Source organism: Nelumbo nucifera, chromosome 4, assembly GCF_055504915.1.
Source record: "Nelumbo nucifera cultivar China Antique chromosome 4, China Antique-T2T, whole genome shotgun sequence".
NCBI classification, from domain to species: Eukaryota; Viridiplantae; Streptophyta; class Magnoliopsida; order Proteales; family Nelumbonaceae; genus Nelumbo; species Nelumbo nucifera.
The window spans coordinates 79,273,167-79,289,450 of record NC_142652.1 but is presented as its reverse complement, the minus strand read 5'-3'; the positions used below and the strand labels follow the sequence as shown (position 1 = coordinate 79,289,450).

Here is a 16,284-nt window from a genome sequence, read left to right as displayed (position 1 = left end):
TTAAATAATTTTCACATTTAATTTATGCACCATTTGTAGAATTCTAGTGGTAGATTATTAAGTATGCAGCTTCTTCTAATCGGTAATCAAAAAGATTAGATGTGCAGTTTGGGCAGAACTGGGTTGGTCTTCTTAAAGTTCGAACGGCTGATCTGTGAGTACAGATCTGCACAGATCTGATGCTGTTGTGTCAATTTTTCATTCAAATTCTTCGTTCGTATTAGGTACTCAATTTTGCACCCAAAGTAAAAAGAGGGTTAGGACCCTATTTAAAGACTTTGGATCAACCCACAAAATGCTCCCACATGGACCAAAATCGGATCATCCTTGTGCAAAAGCACTACCTTCATCCTGCTTTTATTCTTTCACATTTAAAATCGAGATAATTTTATTTCTTATTTTGCTTCTCTAAATAAACAATCTTCCTTCAACATTCATCTTTCTTTTTGGTATTAAGCGTAGACCACATTATTTTAGTCCCCATTTTATTAATAATAAATAAATAAAGGTCTGTTTGGTTTGTAATCGAATTCGGAATAGTTTATTTCCAGTCTTATTTAGTTCAGACAGGAATGAGAATGAAAATTGAAATCAACAAGAATAGGATTTCATTCCCTCAAATAGGAGAAGCAGAAAATGACTATATCTTCAAATGGGAGAATACCATTCAAGCAGAAATAAAAATGGGATTCTGATTCCACCCAACCAAATGGTTGGAATTGGAATTCCAGACCCCTAATTCTCGTGAATCAACAATAAAGTCAAACTAAAACCATAATGGCAAAATTTAATCCCATTAGAAAATTTTGCACCGAAAACAAATAGAGCCGAGATAATTTGAACAAATTTCTTTCCTTTTTATATAACGGAATGCACCTTTATGCCATCATCGTCATGATCATCTAAGCTCTATCCCAACTATATGGGGTTGGCTACATGAATTCCATTTAGCCTTTTTAATGTCATTCTATTGCTAAAGTATTGGTATTGCTTACTACTTTCACAGTTTTGTTCATGTCCTTGATCTGCTCCTTGCTCTTTTAATCCATTTAACTAAATCAATTCTTCTTATGACATGCATATATCAATGAAAAATGCAAACATTTTAAAGGCAGAAATGGACAAACATTCAGACATTTAGTACATTAAAAGAATTAAATAAACTAGCTAGCTTAAAATTTTTCTTTTGGAGCCCTAAGACATTCTTATTGCTGCATAAAGATAAAGATGAAGAAAGGTAGAAAGCTACGCCCAGAGAGAGCCTGATGACATATTAATTCATATATGGGGACCATCCATCCAACTTTTGAACTAGTGAATTGAGAATACGCCGAACATAGGTACCACTAGAAACAGGATAACGAAGCTGGCGTACCAGATAGATAGAGAGAGAGTGGCTCCATGCATGGACCATCTGTACTGCGCTGCGCCATGCGGAGTGAGGACGACTCCAATCACGCCATCGAGTGAAGCCGGCCGGTAGCTTACAGACGAACAGTATGAGTCCGGACAAATAGATCCCGACAAATATTAATACATTATTCTATCATCTATATACAAACACCCACATTTTTTTCATCCCCTGTAAAAGAAAAAACATACACATTCCCCCTACACTACCCAGTACACAGGGGGTAAGAACTGTAGAAAAGAAAAAGATAGATAGATAAACGTGTGTTGTCTCACTTTTCAGTTTTCACAGCTTAAGTTTTTTATCCTTGCGACCTAGTTTGGAGAAGAAATCAGCGAGGAAAGCGAAGAATGCGGCGATGCAGCACAGAAGCCAAGTTACTAACATCACCACCCAGTCCTTAAATCTTATCTTGGGAGGATGGCTCCTGTCCGACTGGATCAGTGCCCTATATATGGCCTCTGTCAATGCATAAGCAGTGACGGGGTCCGACTCATCTGGAAGCAACCCATGTTCGGTCAGGCATACAACGTCATACTCCCCCGACGTCTCTGATATACCCAGAAACTTGGAGACCTTCAGCCGGCCATCGATTCTCTCATCTGAAGATAGCTTGTCGCCATGCGTAAATATCAGGATGGGGTTTTCATCTGCAAACAATTACTCTTACAATTAGAGATAATTGCAACAAACAAGGATAACTGAGGTGGGTTGTTAACTATCTCTCAACAAATTAAAGAGCAAGATCGAATTACAAAAAGAGCAAGCAGCCAATCCACTTATGTAGGGAATACATAAAACTCAATTTGTGAGCATGCATATGCATAAACTTCAAAATAGTTAACCACCCACTGAGGTGTTGGGTTGGCACTTGATTCCAGAATAAGTTTGGGGTGGTGTTTGATCAATAACCCCAACTCTGATTTCTGAAAAGCATGAAAGCTCTAAAAGCAGTTTTTAAATTTAAATGATCGAAAATAACTTCTCTAAATTTATTGAGTTCTAAGTGTGGTGGAAGTGCTTGACATTCAGAATATTAGAACCTCAAAAAAAATCCTGATTTGTAGTTTTAACCCTTTAATATATAACATAAATCGTAAAAATATTATGTTATTATAAAGGGCAAAATACACAAAACTACCATGTCCTTTTTAGGGGTAGTGACACTTAGGTCCCCAAACTTTCATTTGCAACAAAAGCAACTTCAGATTCCTAACAGAATGCTAGTTAGCATTTTGTCAATTTTGAACTTTATGAGACCATTTTTGTTGTCTCCTTTGTTGCATCTCAAATACCCAAATTTTTTGAAGCGAAAAAAAAAAAAACCTAAATTTTAAATTTAAAAACTTAGGCTCAGTTTGGAAGGAATTTGTATTATATGTATTTGTACCGTACATATTTGTATTAGTACTCTTTCCAAACTGAAATACAAATATGTACTGTACATATTTGTATTTGTAATAAATGAGAGGGCAAAAAAATCTCATTGAAATGCTAAAAGCATGAGCATAGCGTTGGAATCTAAAAGTACATGGTAGCACTCTGTTGCAAATGAAAGTTTTCGACCTTAAGTGTAAGTACCCCCAAAGTACAGGGTGGTTCTCTCTTCTCTTATTTTGCCCTATCATAAATAATATAATATTATATAATAATATTGCTGAAGGGTTATTTGTCCAAATAACCTCTTAATTAAGACTAATTAAGTGGTCAATATGTTACCTCTTAACAGAGGCACTTTCAGACCCCACCTGAATTTACTTGGGCAGACGTAGGGATGTCAGTGAGTTGGGTTAAATGGTAAATATGCACTGACCTGACCCTATTGGGTTAGGATTGAGTCATTGTTAATTGGGTTTTGGGTGAGATGAACCCGTTGTGCTAAGAACCCAGATTTCTTACTCACTTTTTCTACCCGCCGTGAATTGCAGCCACACATCTCACAATTCAAGATGGCGATGTGACTGCAATTCACGGCGAGTAGAGAGCAGTGGGCAGGAAATCCAGTATGGTCATGCTAAACCCAACCTACTGGAATTGCTGCTGCATTGCAATATATGTATATATAGGCTTGATTGAGCACGGGTTGGGTCCAATTCGGGCTTAATGAAACTGTACCAAACCCAACCCATTGTCATCCCTAAACAGATGTTTTATATCAGCAAATGGATAAGCCTGATCTACCATGAGAAGAACCAGTTTATTGAGGCAAACAGTTTTATTTTGTAGACGTTTGAGGAGGCCAAACAATTTAAATCACAGAATGATAGTACCTAATACTTGGTGCATTGCTAAACATTTGGTCTATGTCCAATCTACCCCTCCCAAGACCCGAATTCAAAGTTGAGGAGAGAACTAAGAATGGAAAAGAGATGCAAATGAGAGAGAGAGAGAGAGAGAAAGAGAGAGAGAACACAAGCTACAACTATACTTCACAATGGTGTTGTGCAGGCCAAACTCCAAAAGGGATAAGAGAAAGGCCAATGCTTAACTCAAGTGAAATAATTAAATTCAAAGATGGAGAAGGGCCCCTTTTCTTCCTAATTAAGCAATATAATCTTTAATTATCTGACAATTGAATGCATTGACTAATAATCTAAGAGAAAGTCTATGTTGAATGCTATATCAACATCCCATGTGAATTAATATATTTAATGTGATTAAAACTCCTAAGCACCCTATTAAATAATCGATGCTTATTAACCACAACTTAACCTTTTAAGTCTTTTAAACAATCCCATTGTAGTGCTAGATAGATAGATTCTACTACTGCATCACTGGGGCCAATATGTGATATTTAGCTTTTTCTTTGTTCTCGTTTGGGTAAGAAGTTAGTTCTTATGATATCATAATGATGAAGAAGGGTATGTCAACTGTACTAAAAAGAAAAGTGATAAAAAGGATGGTGGAATCCCAAAGATGAAGATGATAGCAGCCTCTGATAAAAGGACCCTAGTGGCCCTACCCTGCCCAGCCCAGTGCCTGAACAAGTGAACATGAACAATTCTTCCTTGACTTCACTATCTCTATTCCCTATGTTATGCTCGGCCCCTGATTCCCCAGTACTAGTGAGCCATTGGCCCTTCTTGGCTCTGCCAGGTTCCATCTGTTTGAAATCATCCCACTTGAGTAAAAGACAGGCTTTCTGGAGCAGAATATCCCTATTATATCATTATGATGGTAGTGGTGATCATCATATAATAACTGGTGTCTGGTTCTCACGAGGTGCTTCACCGAATGAAAATCAAATGGTGTCTTATTTTCAAGAAAAGACTCTGACCTGATCCCAAACAGAAGGCCAGGTAGGTATTCGACAATATGCCTAGGAGAAGAAAATGAGAAGGGAACTTACTGCATTTCCTTATAGCAGGACAGTTGAAGAGAGCTTTTGTCGCTTCCATTGGCTTTGCGTCCCCTTTCTTCAACGCTTGGTAGATCTCTGCAATGTTTGCCACTACCACCACACAGTTCACTTTTCTCCAGCTGAACTTGGACAAGGACGACGACGATGGCACGGAACCAACTAATGGCTTCGACGCCTCGTCTCCTGATCTGAAACACAGCTGGTGATGGTGAACCCCATTAACTAGCCACCCCGACAACCCCTCCAGACTCTCTTCCACCCGGTTGTAATCCAAACCCCTCGAATCATAAACGCAAAACCCACTTCGCAGCGACCTCAGCACGTTGTGTTCTTCCATGAACATAGTCGTGTAGTTGGAAGAGTTCCCTAGCAAGAAAGAACAGATAATGATAGAAACATCAAACACGTGGTACAAACCAAAGAGGAGAGCCCAAAAGGAGACCCAATTTCACTACCGTAAAGCTTACCGGAGGTCTGAGCAAAAGGGATCAGTCCAGACCGACCCAGAACGCTATACATTAGGTTCACGAGGGAACTTTTCCCCGAACCAGAGAAACCCACCAAGAGTATCGTGACAATGGGTGGAATATCCATGTCTTCCTTCTTGATTCCGCCGGTGGGTAGCCAAAAATCGCCAGCCCGGTAGGTAATAAGCTTATGTCGGAGGTCGTCGAGACCCTCAGGAGCTATCAGAGCGAGCCTTTCCATTTCTCTGAGGACTTTGACCCTGGGAGTGAGGTTGGAGAGGTTGGAGAGATCGAGCTTGAGCTGGCCCTGGTCGTTGAAGTGCTCGACCGATCTCCACCAGCAGAAGGGCAACTTTGAAGACTCGTTCTCATCTTCGTCACTGAGGGAGAGAGGGTTCCGCATTTTTTTCTTGATGGGTTTACTTGGAAGCCTGCGCTGTATTTATTGAATGTCCTGGTATTAATAATGCATACAACTATATATAATAAGGAGAATTATTTCCTGAATTTCCTTTGATGGATTACAGATAACAGACTTTACTGTAAAGTAAATTGCGAGAGAGAGAGAGAGAGAGATGAAGAACAAAATTAACAAAAAAATAAAAATGTACATGACACATCTTGGCCTCAAGTGGCCTTGTGATGTGAGTCGTGGCTCGCTTATCCGAATTGTGAATTTTATGAAGAATGAAAAATTCGGATCTCGACAAACCGGTAGAGGCATCCCTGTTGGTTCGTATAGGCGAGTACCCATTACCCAGTAGTCTGTTCCCTCTGGTTTTTTTGACACTGGAGTAGCACCATTAATCTAAGCAGAGCCGGCCAACTGTAGCGGCTTCGCTGCAATCAGGAAATGCCCGTATAAACAAACGACATGCAGAGTACAAGTGTGAGGAGGAAGCTAGGTGGAACCTACATATATATTAAATATTACGACATTTTTAAGTATTCGTAATTGTAACTTCGATTTTGATAGAACGTTTTTAGGTATTATCGTTTCCATTTTACACACGTTCTCCTTTTTTGGTAGGTTCTGGTTTTGGCTCATTCTCCCCTTCATGAACCAGTATTTATCCTTGTTTCTTCTTCTCAGTATTCATGTAGGTAGTGACAGTTGCTACTTACTACATGGGCCAGAACTACCCACCCATATCACCATTCATGGACTAATATGAACCACTAATCTGAATTGTGATTTGTGAAGGAAATTCATGTTTGTTTGTTCTCTGGGGCCACCTGAAATGAAATCTGAACTCTTCATTTTAGTTATATAGCTGAAAGGAAGGAATAAAAAGGTAGGAAAAGAAGTCAGTGTTTCAAAATTCAAAGAGAACATCAGTAGAGATGGCAATTTTTCCCGTTCCCCCCGATATTAACCAGTTGAGGTTCGGGAGGAGATGCCTTGATGGGGACTGGGACGGGATGGGGATTGATAGTGATACAATACCCAGCCAGGGATGGGATGGGGAGTGACCTGTATTGCCCTAACCTGCCCCGGTTATTTATCAAATATATACATATATAATATTATTTATATTATATATCAAAATATTTTAATGTTTTAAAAAATCTCTTATTTTAAATAAATTTATTTTAAAAATCATTTTAATTTAAGATTTTTAGAAATTCAGAGGAAGATGTTACCAATACACAGTTGGGATTTGGGATATGTTATGGGGTGTTTGTAGAGATGTAAATCAGGCCGTGTCCGGCATGAACTTGGATCAGCTAGGCATGGCACAGCATGAACTTGGATTGGCTTGGCATGGCCCGGCATGACGGTCCGTAGGCTGTGCTAGGCCTGGTTCGATCATGCGGGCCGTGCTGGGTCTGGTGTTTTAGGTCCACGGGCTGACACGACCTATATATATTATTTATATATTTTTTATAAATATTTATATAAATTATAATTATATAATAATATATAGTATATAATATATTAATAAAATAAATATTTTTTAAATTTTATTATACTAATTTATTTAATTATTATATATAAGCAATTTTATATACAAAATTTATATAAAATTAAAATTTTAAGTTTTTTATCATGTTTTTTAAATAAATAACTTTGGCCCGATGCACAGCCTGACGTAGCCCAAGGTTCGGCCCATAGGCCAACCCAACCCATAGCACGGCACACTTTACACCTCTAGGTGTTTGTGGGGCGCGAATGTGAATTGAGATGGGAACATGTTTATGTATAAAAGGGTTATTTTTATTCATGGCAGAGATCAGGGTCAGGAATGGAAATTGGTTTCAAAATTAAAATTAAGAAAAGGGAGTATGGTCCCCATCCAAAACCCACTCGATTGCCATTCTTAGAAGAGACAACTGCTCTAAAGTCTGAATTTTATTTTTAATATATTTTTCATTCGGTAAAATCATAAAAGATCTTGAAACTTTGATAGAACCCCATTACAACGAGGCATTAAAATAAGACTTCAATAAAGCAAGTTGAAACTTCTCTTATATTAATATACAAGAGTGGAGATATAGATTTGTTATGAGGCGTTCAGTCCATTTGTTTATAGTTGTTTTCCATATTTCAATTTTAAATTATCCAATTCGATGTAGCCTTGTGTCTCCAATCAGGGACCTCTGGTGTGCCATGCATGTATAATACTAAAATCATAACTTCATTTTCTACAACATCAACGGTTACAATTGTTTTTGCTGAAATGACAGTTGTTTATGTTTAGAAAAACAAAACCACTCACAATGTCAAAACCCCAATTAATTGCTTTTGATAAGTGATTTTTTTTAATGCGTTCCATTTGATGGGGTTACACCATATTGGTTTTTAATGCTTTAAATAATGCAGCAAAAGGGACTAGGGAGGGTGTTCTGTAGAAAGTTCTACTTTAAAAAAAAAAAAAACCTCGTCAGGTGTGAGTAGAGATGCAGCTGAGCACCAATAGGCCCTTCTACTTACCTACCCTCGTTAATTCGTTCATTCATTCATTCGATGATAACTTCAGCTACAAGAGAAACTTTGGGCGAGGAAAGAGAATGGTTGTGTCCAAGTCATATCAAAAAAATCATCACCGTTGATATTTGATCAAATGGATTAAGGGTGTCAGTGAGCCGTGCCAATTCATAAGCTATTCGGGCTCGGCTCACTAAATACTCAAACTCGGCTTAAAAAGTAACTTGCAAGTTTAATAAAGCTTCTAATAAAATACTATTTCTTTAATATATTTTTATTTCTAATATAATATATAAATTTATTTATGATGTAAATAAATAAATTTATAATTAGGCTTCATAACATATTTTTATTTATAACATTGATTTATTTATAATTTATAATAAAAATTTATTAATAATTGATTCGAGCCAAATCGAACTAAATAGTTTCCGAGCATCAACTAGAGTCAAGTTTCATGTTTAAAGTTTTTGAGTTCAGTTAGAGCTCTAACCTCCTAAAACTCAACTGGACTCAGCTCGATTACACCCCTAAAATGGACAATGCATGCATGCATGCATGAGTTTGGCTTGCAATAAGGTACCATTTATGTGGGCAATGGACCAAATAACTTGTAAAGTTCCTGTAGTTGCAATCAGCCCAATTTTAAATGGGCTTGGGCATCAATCAGGCAAGGCCCTTCTAGCTCATTATCAGCCTATCCCCAAGCCTGGACTCAAACATTAGGCTTAAATTACTCGACGCAAGGTACCCATCCCAAATTCATATTTCTGGTCCAATCCATGATAGAACCATATGAAGGGAAATTGGTTTTTGAGTGATATACTTTGTAACGGATGAAATATCTATAAAAGAGTTGAGATTTAGCATGGTTTATGATTAAATTAAGATGAGAGGTACAACATAAGAGATGAGGTGTGTACTGCATACTGCATAGAAATATCAATAAATAATACATAATATTGGGTATATATTATTTATCCCTAGCTTATTCAAGCCAGGCCTTGGGTTGACTAACATCCATCCAATCGGACTTCATAAAAAACAATATCAACCCACTATTGAAATCAAAAAGTATAAAATAGTCATTCTGCTTTCACTTTTGAAAAAAAAAAAAAGAAGAAGACACCAAACAAGGAAGAATATATTATATATTATATAGTCAATGTGTTTTGTTTTATGAAAGCAATGTTTGGCATAATTTCCTTAGCATCATAATAAATAAATAATTCATGCTGCCCTAAATTATATAGAGATTCATAAGGCAAGTAAACTAATCCTGGTTACTAAAAATGTATTCTTAGCAAAGAATAAGAGGTCAATGGATGTCAAAAATTGAAAGTGGGGGACTGGGGGATCAAATCATGGTTTTTGAACTGTCGTTGATCCGGACGATCGGATCGTTCTGTTTGGGAATCATCCAGGCAATCGATTTCGTTTTACCCCAAACCCGATCTTTGACCAAAAACCATTGAATCGATCAACGAATTATTGACTTGGGCGGTTGAACCATCAACTCGTTCAATTGTTTTTTGTCATTTTTAAATTTTAATTATTTTTTATTTTTTAATTTATTTAGTCAAAATGGTCTGTCCATTTGGATCAGACGGTTGAACCATCAACCCAAAAGTCGGTGGCCATAACAGTTCTATTACCGGGTCGTTTTCTAAAACATTGGGTCAAACCATATACAACTAGGTGGACCCAAAGTGAAGAGAAATAAGACTTAGGAAGAGGGGTCAAAATCAAGATGGCAATTAGGCAGAGTAGGCATTGATTGAACTACAATACACCCATTTACCAACCATAGGCTGGTTTCAGGTTCTAGGGATTTACCTTACTCGAACCAATCATATGAATTGGCCTTGACTAGCCTTGGTGGAACTGAACTTGCCTTGAAATAAACCCCAAAATTCTTTTGAGGAGGTGAAGATTTGAACCCAAAAACTCATGGTTACAAAGGCCATGGTCTCACTTGACCATTGAGTTACTTAAGCCATTCGATCATTTGTTTTAATTTTAATATTTGGATCTGTATAATAAGCAATGTAAAAGGTAATATTTATAAAATTTAAATTATAATGATAAGCTTTGGATCATATACTAATATATTATGATAACCTAGATAATAAATTACTCAACTTAATGGGCCTAAGGCCTGAGCCTCCACCAGGCCCAAGGTCAAGCCCGATCTTTCCAGCCCCTGCCCAGCCAAAACTGAAAATGGTGATATTCAAATTGGGCCTAGGCCGGGATTGGGTTGCTAAATTGGACTCAAATGGGCCTGTCAGGCCGAATGTATCTGTGTGTATGTGTGTCTAATTAGGCTGGTTTCAGGTTATACTAAGGTCGGGCTAGGTTTGAACCAGGCTCGAGCCACCTAAGGATTGGGCGGGTTAGTCTTGAATCCAACCCAAAAGATAAAAAATAAAACCAAGGTTTTGAGCCTAGGCCCAGTGCGCGGACTAAAAATCCAAGCCCAGCCATGCAACAATGTGAAGATGTTTTCGGGCTCAAATTGGGCCCGCCCAAGTTGCACCCTGCTTAAAACTCCATCCAATGGTTAGTGGTTTGTCAACCCATATAAAGAGTTATTAACACAGATGAAGTGGGGAAGAAGACTAACCCAGCAACATTGGAATGTAGAAGGACGACAGTTTCAGATCCAATAGGCAAAAAAAGGAAGATTTCTCAAAGTATTAAGGCTCAGTTTGGTAAGATTACGAATACAAATATGTACAGTGTAAATGTATGCAAAATAATACAAAATATAAGGTTTTACACTCTACATATTTGTATTTGTACTTTTTCCAAACTAAGCCTAATGAAAAGCAGCAACATTTATAATAAGCTAATGATACAGACTTACAGTGGAAATTGGGTTCAAAATAGGGTTACTGAAGATAATGCATAAATCTTTAAACCTGTGAAAATGCCCTTTGCAATTTTTGTTTTCTTTAATTTTTGAAATAGAAGATATTTGGTATTTTTATGTATTGGTTGCAGTAATTTGCACTAGTACAAATGCATGGGGTGCAAATGTAAAAAATGTAAATTCTAGTAATTTTGTTTTGGATTTTACTTTATTCTGCTTAATGTCTTAATTTACTTCATTTGTACTGAATTCAAAAAAAAAAAAAAAAGCTAAAATTTGAAACAAAAATAAGTCAGAATTTACACTTAAATCATTTGCATTATCATGATTTTGCATCAGTACAAATTTATTTGCATTGCAAACAAACACAGCCTTAGTAAAAGAGCAGAAAATGTGCCAACATGAACCACGTGGACAATTTACTTCTTAAAAAGAGTGTTTTGATTCAATATATAACAACTGCACATGGAAGGGTACACACCATACAGGTGTTGAGGCAATGTACTACCACCTTTGTCAAGCTCTGCTCCTAGCCTCCTATCTTCCATTTTTCTTTTTACTGTATTAGTTATCTTTGTATAACCTGTTGAACTTATATATGCGTTGATATGTGAAAATTTGCATCCTTTCTTTTGTATTATCTCTTTTTGAGGGGAGTGTAAATATAAATATGTTATGCAAAAGTAAATCCTCCATTTGGAAGGAGTACAAATACAAATATATAGAGCACAAAACCTTATATTTTGTATTATTTTGTATAAATTTGTACTGTATATATTTGTATTTGTATTCCTTCCGTCTGGTAGCGGTGGAAATCAATCAGGCACCGTGGTTTAGATGAATACAAATGGGGACCGGATTATCAGACCCATATGCATCCATTTCGTTTGATAACCAACAATGCAAAGAGGTTCATTGGGCATTTGAATTGATATAGAAAAGTAGAAAACAATGACAGATTATCGGACCCTTTTTGTTGCAAGTAAAGACCGGCACGCCCCCGTTTGCGGTGGTAAGTGCCCTCTCTGTGAATCAGAATTGAGATTCATCATCTTCAAGTGAAAATTGTCGTTTCCAATAAGAAATCCAGAGAATGGTTTCCTCACAGAATGAAACTCAATCATCCTTTGTAACTGAGACCCACGACACTATTTCATGCATAAGTTTCGGTCTTGTCAGGCCTGATCTGGGTTACAAGTTACAACACAGGTTGCTCTAGATCCAATATCAATACATGATTGGAACTATTTGGTTTGTGGAGATTGGTAAAATACTACTGGAAAAAACCTGAAACTCAAAGTCTCAAACGGTATTGGATGCATACTGATAATGAGGTAAACAATAAGAGAAAAACTGTACTGGATTCGCTTGTTTCTTTCTATAAATCCAACATTCCTAAACTTGAGTTTTTACCGTGTACATCTAGCTAGCTACTAATTAAGTTTGGAATTGGACCTAATTCCAAAAGGTACGTACTTGAATCTATGGATCCAAGTTCGGTTCAATCATCAATGTTTTTAGATTCAAACCCACCCTGTTCATCAATGGTGGGAATGTCTGTTAATTATCCAAAGGGAGCTACAACTATTTCAATCCCTATGACTCTTTTCTCATCTCTTTGGTCTGTTACTTGGAGTGTAGTAGATAACTTGATAGACGCATTTGTTGGGCTTCCAATGCTTGGCTCTCGCTACCTGTATCTTACTATTCATTTTTCAGGTGTCAAAAACATTTTGCCCAAGGGCATAGATTCAGAGTTGGTGTTGCAGTGAGTTCCAATGGAGATTCTGTGTCCTCTAATATGTCTAAGAGCAAGATGAAAAAAAAAAAAAAAAAAACATCTTATTACGCTATCACTCAGTCAAAACTCATTCTTCATGGACTCATCAATTACCAGTAGTAGCTAGAGAGAATACCACAACTCCTTGAAAAGATATATGGAGATAAAAATCCCAGAAATATTAACAGGAGACTCCACCCTCCTTGACATTTAATTATTTAAGAGTAGGTTTTTTCTTCAGTTAACAATGAAGAATGATATGAAGTGAACATTATGGATGCCAAAGATTAATTAACCGCCACCAGATCCATACTTCTTCCCGAATACGATCATCTGTAACTTGTCATATCCGGCAAGCACGCCGGCACCGGCAACCGCACGTAGGATGTTTGCGCCTGCACCCTTGAACAATGATTTCATCCCTTCGTTCTGTAGGATCTGAGAAAACGCATCCATTGAACTCTTGTACTTGACAGCTTCACCGGATGTCATCATCATTCTTCTACGCACTGTGTCGATTGGATAGGATGCAAGCCCGGCTCCGTTTGTGATCACCCAACCCAGCGCAAAGCTCGCAAAGAAGCTATCCTGAAACCACCGGAGAGAGAGACTCACTGTGAGATATATATAGATACCCATTTCCCAATTAATAATGCATGATGTAATGTAACTCATTCTAAGCCAACGATCGATAATATGAGCAACTCACAAACCTGCAGCTTCCCAACGAGAATCACAGGCTTGAGAGAGTCGTACATTCCAAAGTAGAGACCCCGGTAGACTATGATTCCGACGCACGAAATATTGAACCCACGGTAGAGTCCAGCTATTCCGTCGGTCTGTAGAGTTTTCCTGTACACATCAACCAAACCATTGAATTGCCTCTCTCCTCCCTTCTTTGCTGCCTTTGCATCGTTGGCCAGACGGGTTCGGGCGTAGTCCAGGGAGTAAACAAAGAACAGGGAAGAAGCACCAGCAGCACCCCCTGACGCCAAATTTCCCGCAAACCATTTCCAGTATCCATCTCTATCCTTCTTGAAGTTAAACATACGCTTGAAGTAATCCTTGAATGCAAAGTTTAATGCCTGGTTCGACACATACCAAATTGTCATGATTACAGAACAGAGGCCCAAGAGATCATTCTTTAAGGAATAATCAAAGAAATGACACAAAGTGAGGAAGATTGAAACAACAGAGGTGAACAAAAAAATCCAAAGGAGACGATAGTGTACAGAAAAGACAAACCTGAGTAGGGAAGTAACGAATGACATTGGCGGTGTTCCCTCTCCACAATGAGATAAATCCCTCATCCTTGATCGTACGAGCAAAACAATCACCAATTCCTTTGTAGGGTTCAGTTAGTCTACCAGCCTTGATCATTTCGTCTTGGTTCTGAATCAAAAGTTTTACTCGTTCAATAGGAGCAGCAGCAGTTTTTGATACAGCAGCAGAGACTCCACCCATCAGGAAATCAACGACGAATGCGCTGGGGCCTTTCTCAGAAGGTGCTTGGACAAATACAGGTGACTTCGAGGTGGGCATAGAGAAAGCTTGTGTCCTTTCATGGGAAGGCTTGTAAAAGCTACAGTTTCGAGCCTGCACATGTTGGGAATTGCAGGAACGAAGAAGGATCTGACTACCAAATTTCTGAGTAACAGATGGTTGACGAGGCCAATCTGCCATGTTTGCAAAGCCTGCACCCAATATGGATAACTGTGTCAACAAAGCAGGTTAATGGATAAACATGTTTGATCCACAATTCAGAAAAATTCAGGAAAACCCTCAACTAGAAGATATATACTTTGCGGAAGTACCTTCATTGCGAACTAATATCAAATATTTGCAACTACTATCTGAGGAACTAACCATAATTAAGTTTCGCACTAAAATGCGGTTGGATGAACATTCATATTGTGATATAGATAGTCAGGAACTAAATGTAGAATATCAGAGTCTATATCAAGCACCAAAATCCCATACATAGTCAATTTAAGTAATCGGAAGAGACATAAGCAAGAGAGAAGAATTTGCGTTCATGTCAATCATGAAAATGAATGCAAATGATTGGTGAACTCAAAATCAAGAAGACCCAACTGGAGAAAATCCTTGAATGTTACTGATTCATATGGAGATTTGTACCCCTCTTAGCCGTCTGGACTGCATTCAGATTAGTACAGATTACTTGATCCACTATACAAGAAAGACAAATATAGGACAATGGCGATTTGCTATTATGGTAACTGTTTTAATAACCCAGTAGTTTACCTCGGTCCATGTTAACCATATATTCAGAGCATAACAAAGCATATTACAGTTACACTGCAAATCATCAAGAAATACCACTTCAAAAACATTAAAAAGAGAAGAATTATTTCATTTATACAAGTTTGTGCAAGTAATAAGGAACTAAATTAACCAATGAATTAAATGGTAACTAAATAGCAAAAAGGATCACATTGTCAACATATCCATGGAATGCCGATTTGGATGGACTGAAGCCCAGAAAGAAAACTAAAGTATAGAACAGAGGGAAAAAGAATGTCGTTAACGACCATCGAAAGAGAGAGCGAGACTGATACGACAACTTTAACACACCTCGTTAGAAATCGGCAGCCGGAAAATGTTCTTCCAGAATGATAGACTGATGCCACAAATTTACTACCAGTGTCTGATACCCGTAGTCCGCCGGAAGGAAGAGGGAAAAAGAATGACGTTATAATGATAGCAATGCCAAGTATTAAAAACGAAAACGAAAAGATAAAAGACAGAAAGAAAACGAAGAGGGATCAGTCTGAACTCTGTCTCTGTTGTGGAAAAAGAAATGTTGGAAATATGGAAGGAAACTGATATTTTTATAAGGTGGAAGTGACCATATTTCGCCATGAAAACCGCAGATTCATACGTACGTTTGTTTTTCGTCAACCGATCCGGAGGTAGCGGGGCTCCGCTTAGTGACGTAATTCCTGGCAGTGAAGACTAAAGACTAAGGCTGTGTTTGGTTATAGTGCAAATTTATTTGCTGCATGGGTGCAATTGTAAATTATTGTTTAATTTTGTTTTGGATTTTACATTATTCCGTTTCATGTCATAATTTACTTCTTTTATACTGCAATCAAACAAAATAAATTAAATTTTGAAACAAAAATAGATCAGATTTTACACTCAAATCATTTACACTGCCTTAGTTTTGCATCAATGCAAATTTATTTATATTATAATCAAACACAGCCTAATGGAGGTTAGAGGTCAACTCTAAAAGTATTTAGTTACCGTCGATCAAGAATATATTAGGCATTATGACTTGATTACACCACAGGCTTGAAACTTGAGAGATTAGAGAGTCGTACGTATTGGGTATCCGAATTGACATTTTACACTGTTTTAGGAACGGGTCCTTGGGCCGAGCCCATAGATTCGTGAGCCCACCCAAGTTGTAAGCCTACTTGGCAGGTTGGTATTTG

General features: G+C 37.7%; 2 protein-coding genes across 2 annotated transcripts; both read right to left on the bottom strand.

Annotated features, from left to right (window-relative positions):
• Positions 1–1,084: 1,084 nt before the first annotated feature.
• On the bottom strand, positions 1,085–5,795 carry LOC104605139 (uncharacterized). Its single transcript, XM_010269772.3, has 3 exons — positions 5,240–5,795; positions 4,761–5,138; positions 1,085–2,061 (listed from the first exon to the last, which is right to left on the bottom strand). Exons 1-3 carry the CDS (start codon positions 5,640–5,642, stop codon positions 1,697–1,699), a joined length of 1,146 nt encoding a protein of 381 aa, XP_010268074.1. The 5' UTR covers positions 5,643–5,795; the 3' UTR covers positions 1,085–1,696.
• A 7,152-nt stretch (positions 5,796–12,947) lies between these two features.
• Positions 12,948–15,650, bottom strand: LOC104605138 (ADP/ATP translocase 1, mitochondrial-like). Its single transcript, XM_010269771.3, has 4 exons — positions 15,419–15,650; positions 14,069–14,517; positions 13,537–13,908; positions 12,948–13,411 (listed from the first exon to the last, which is right to left on the bottom strand). Exons 2-4 carry the CDS (start codon positions 14,504–14,506, stop codon positions 13,115–13,117), a joined length of 1,107 nt encoding a protein of 368 aa, XP_010268073.1. The 5' UTR covers positions 14,507–14,517; positions 15,419–15,650; the 3' UTR covers positions 12,948–13,114.
• Positions 15,651–16,284: the final 634 nt, after the last annotated feature.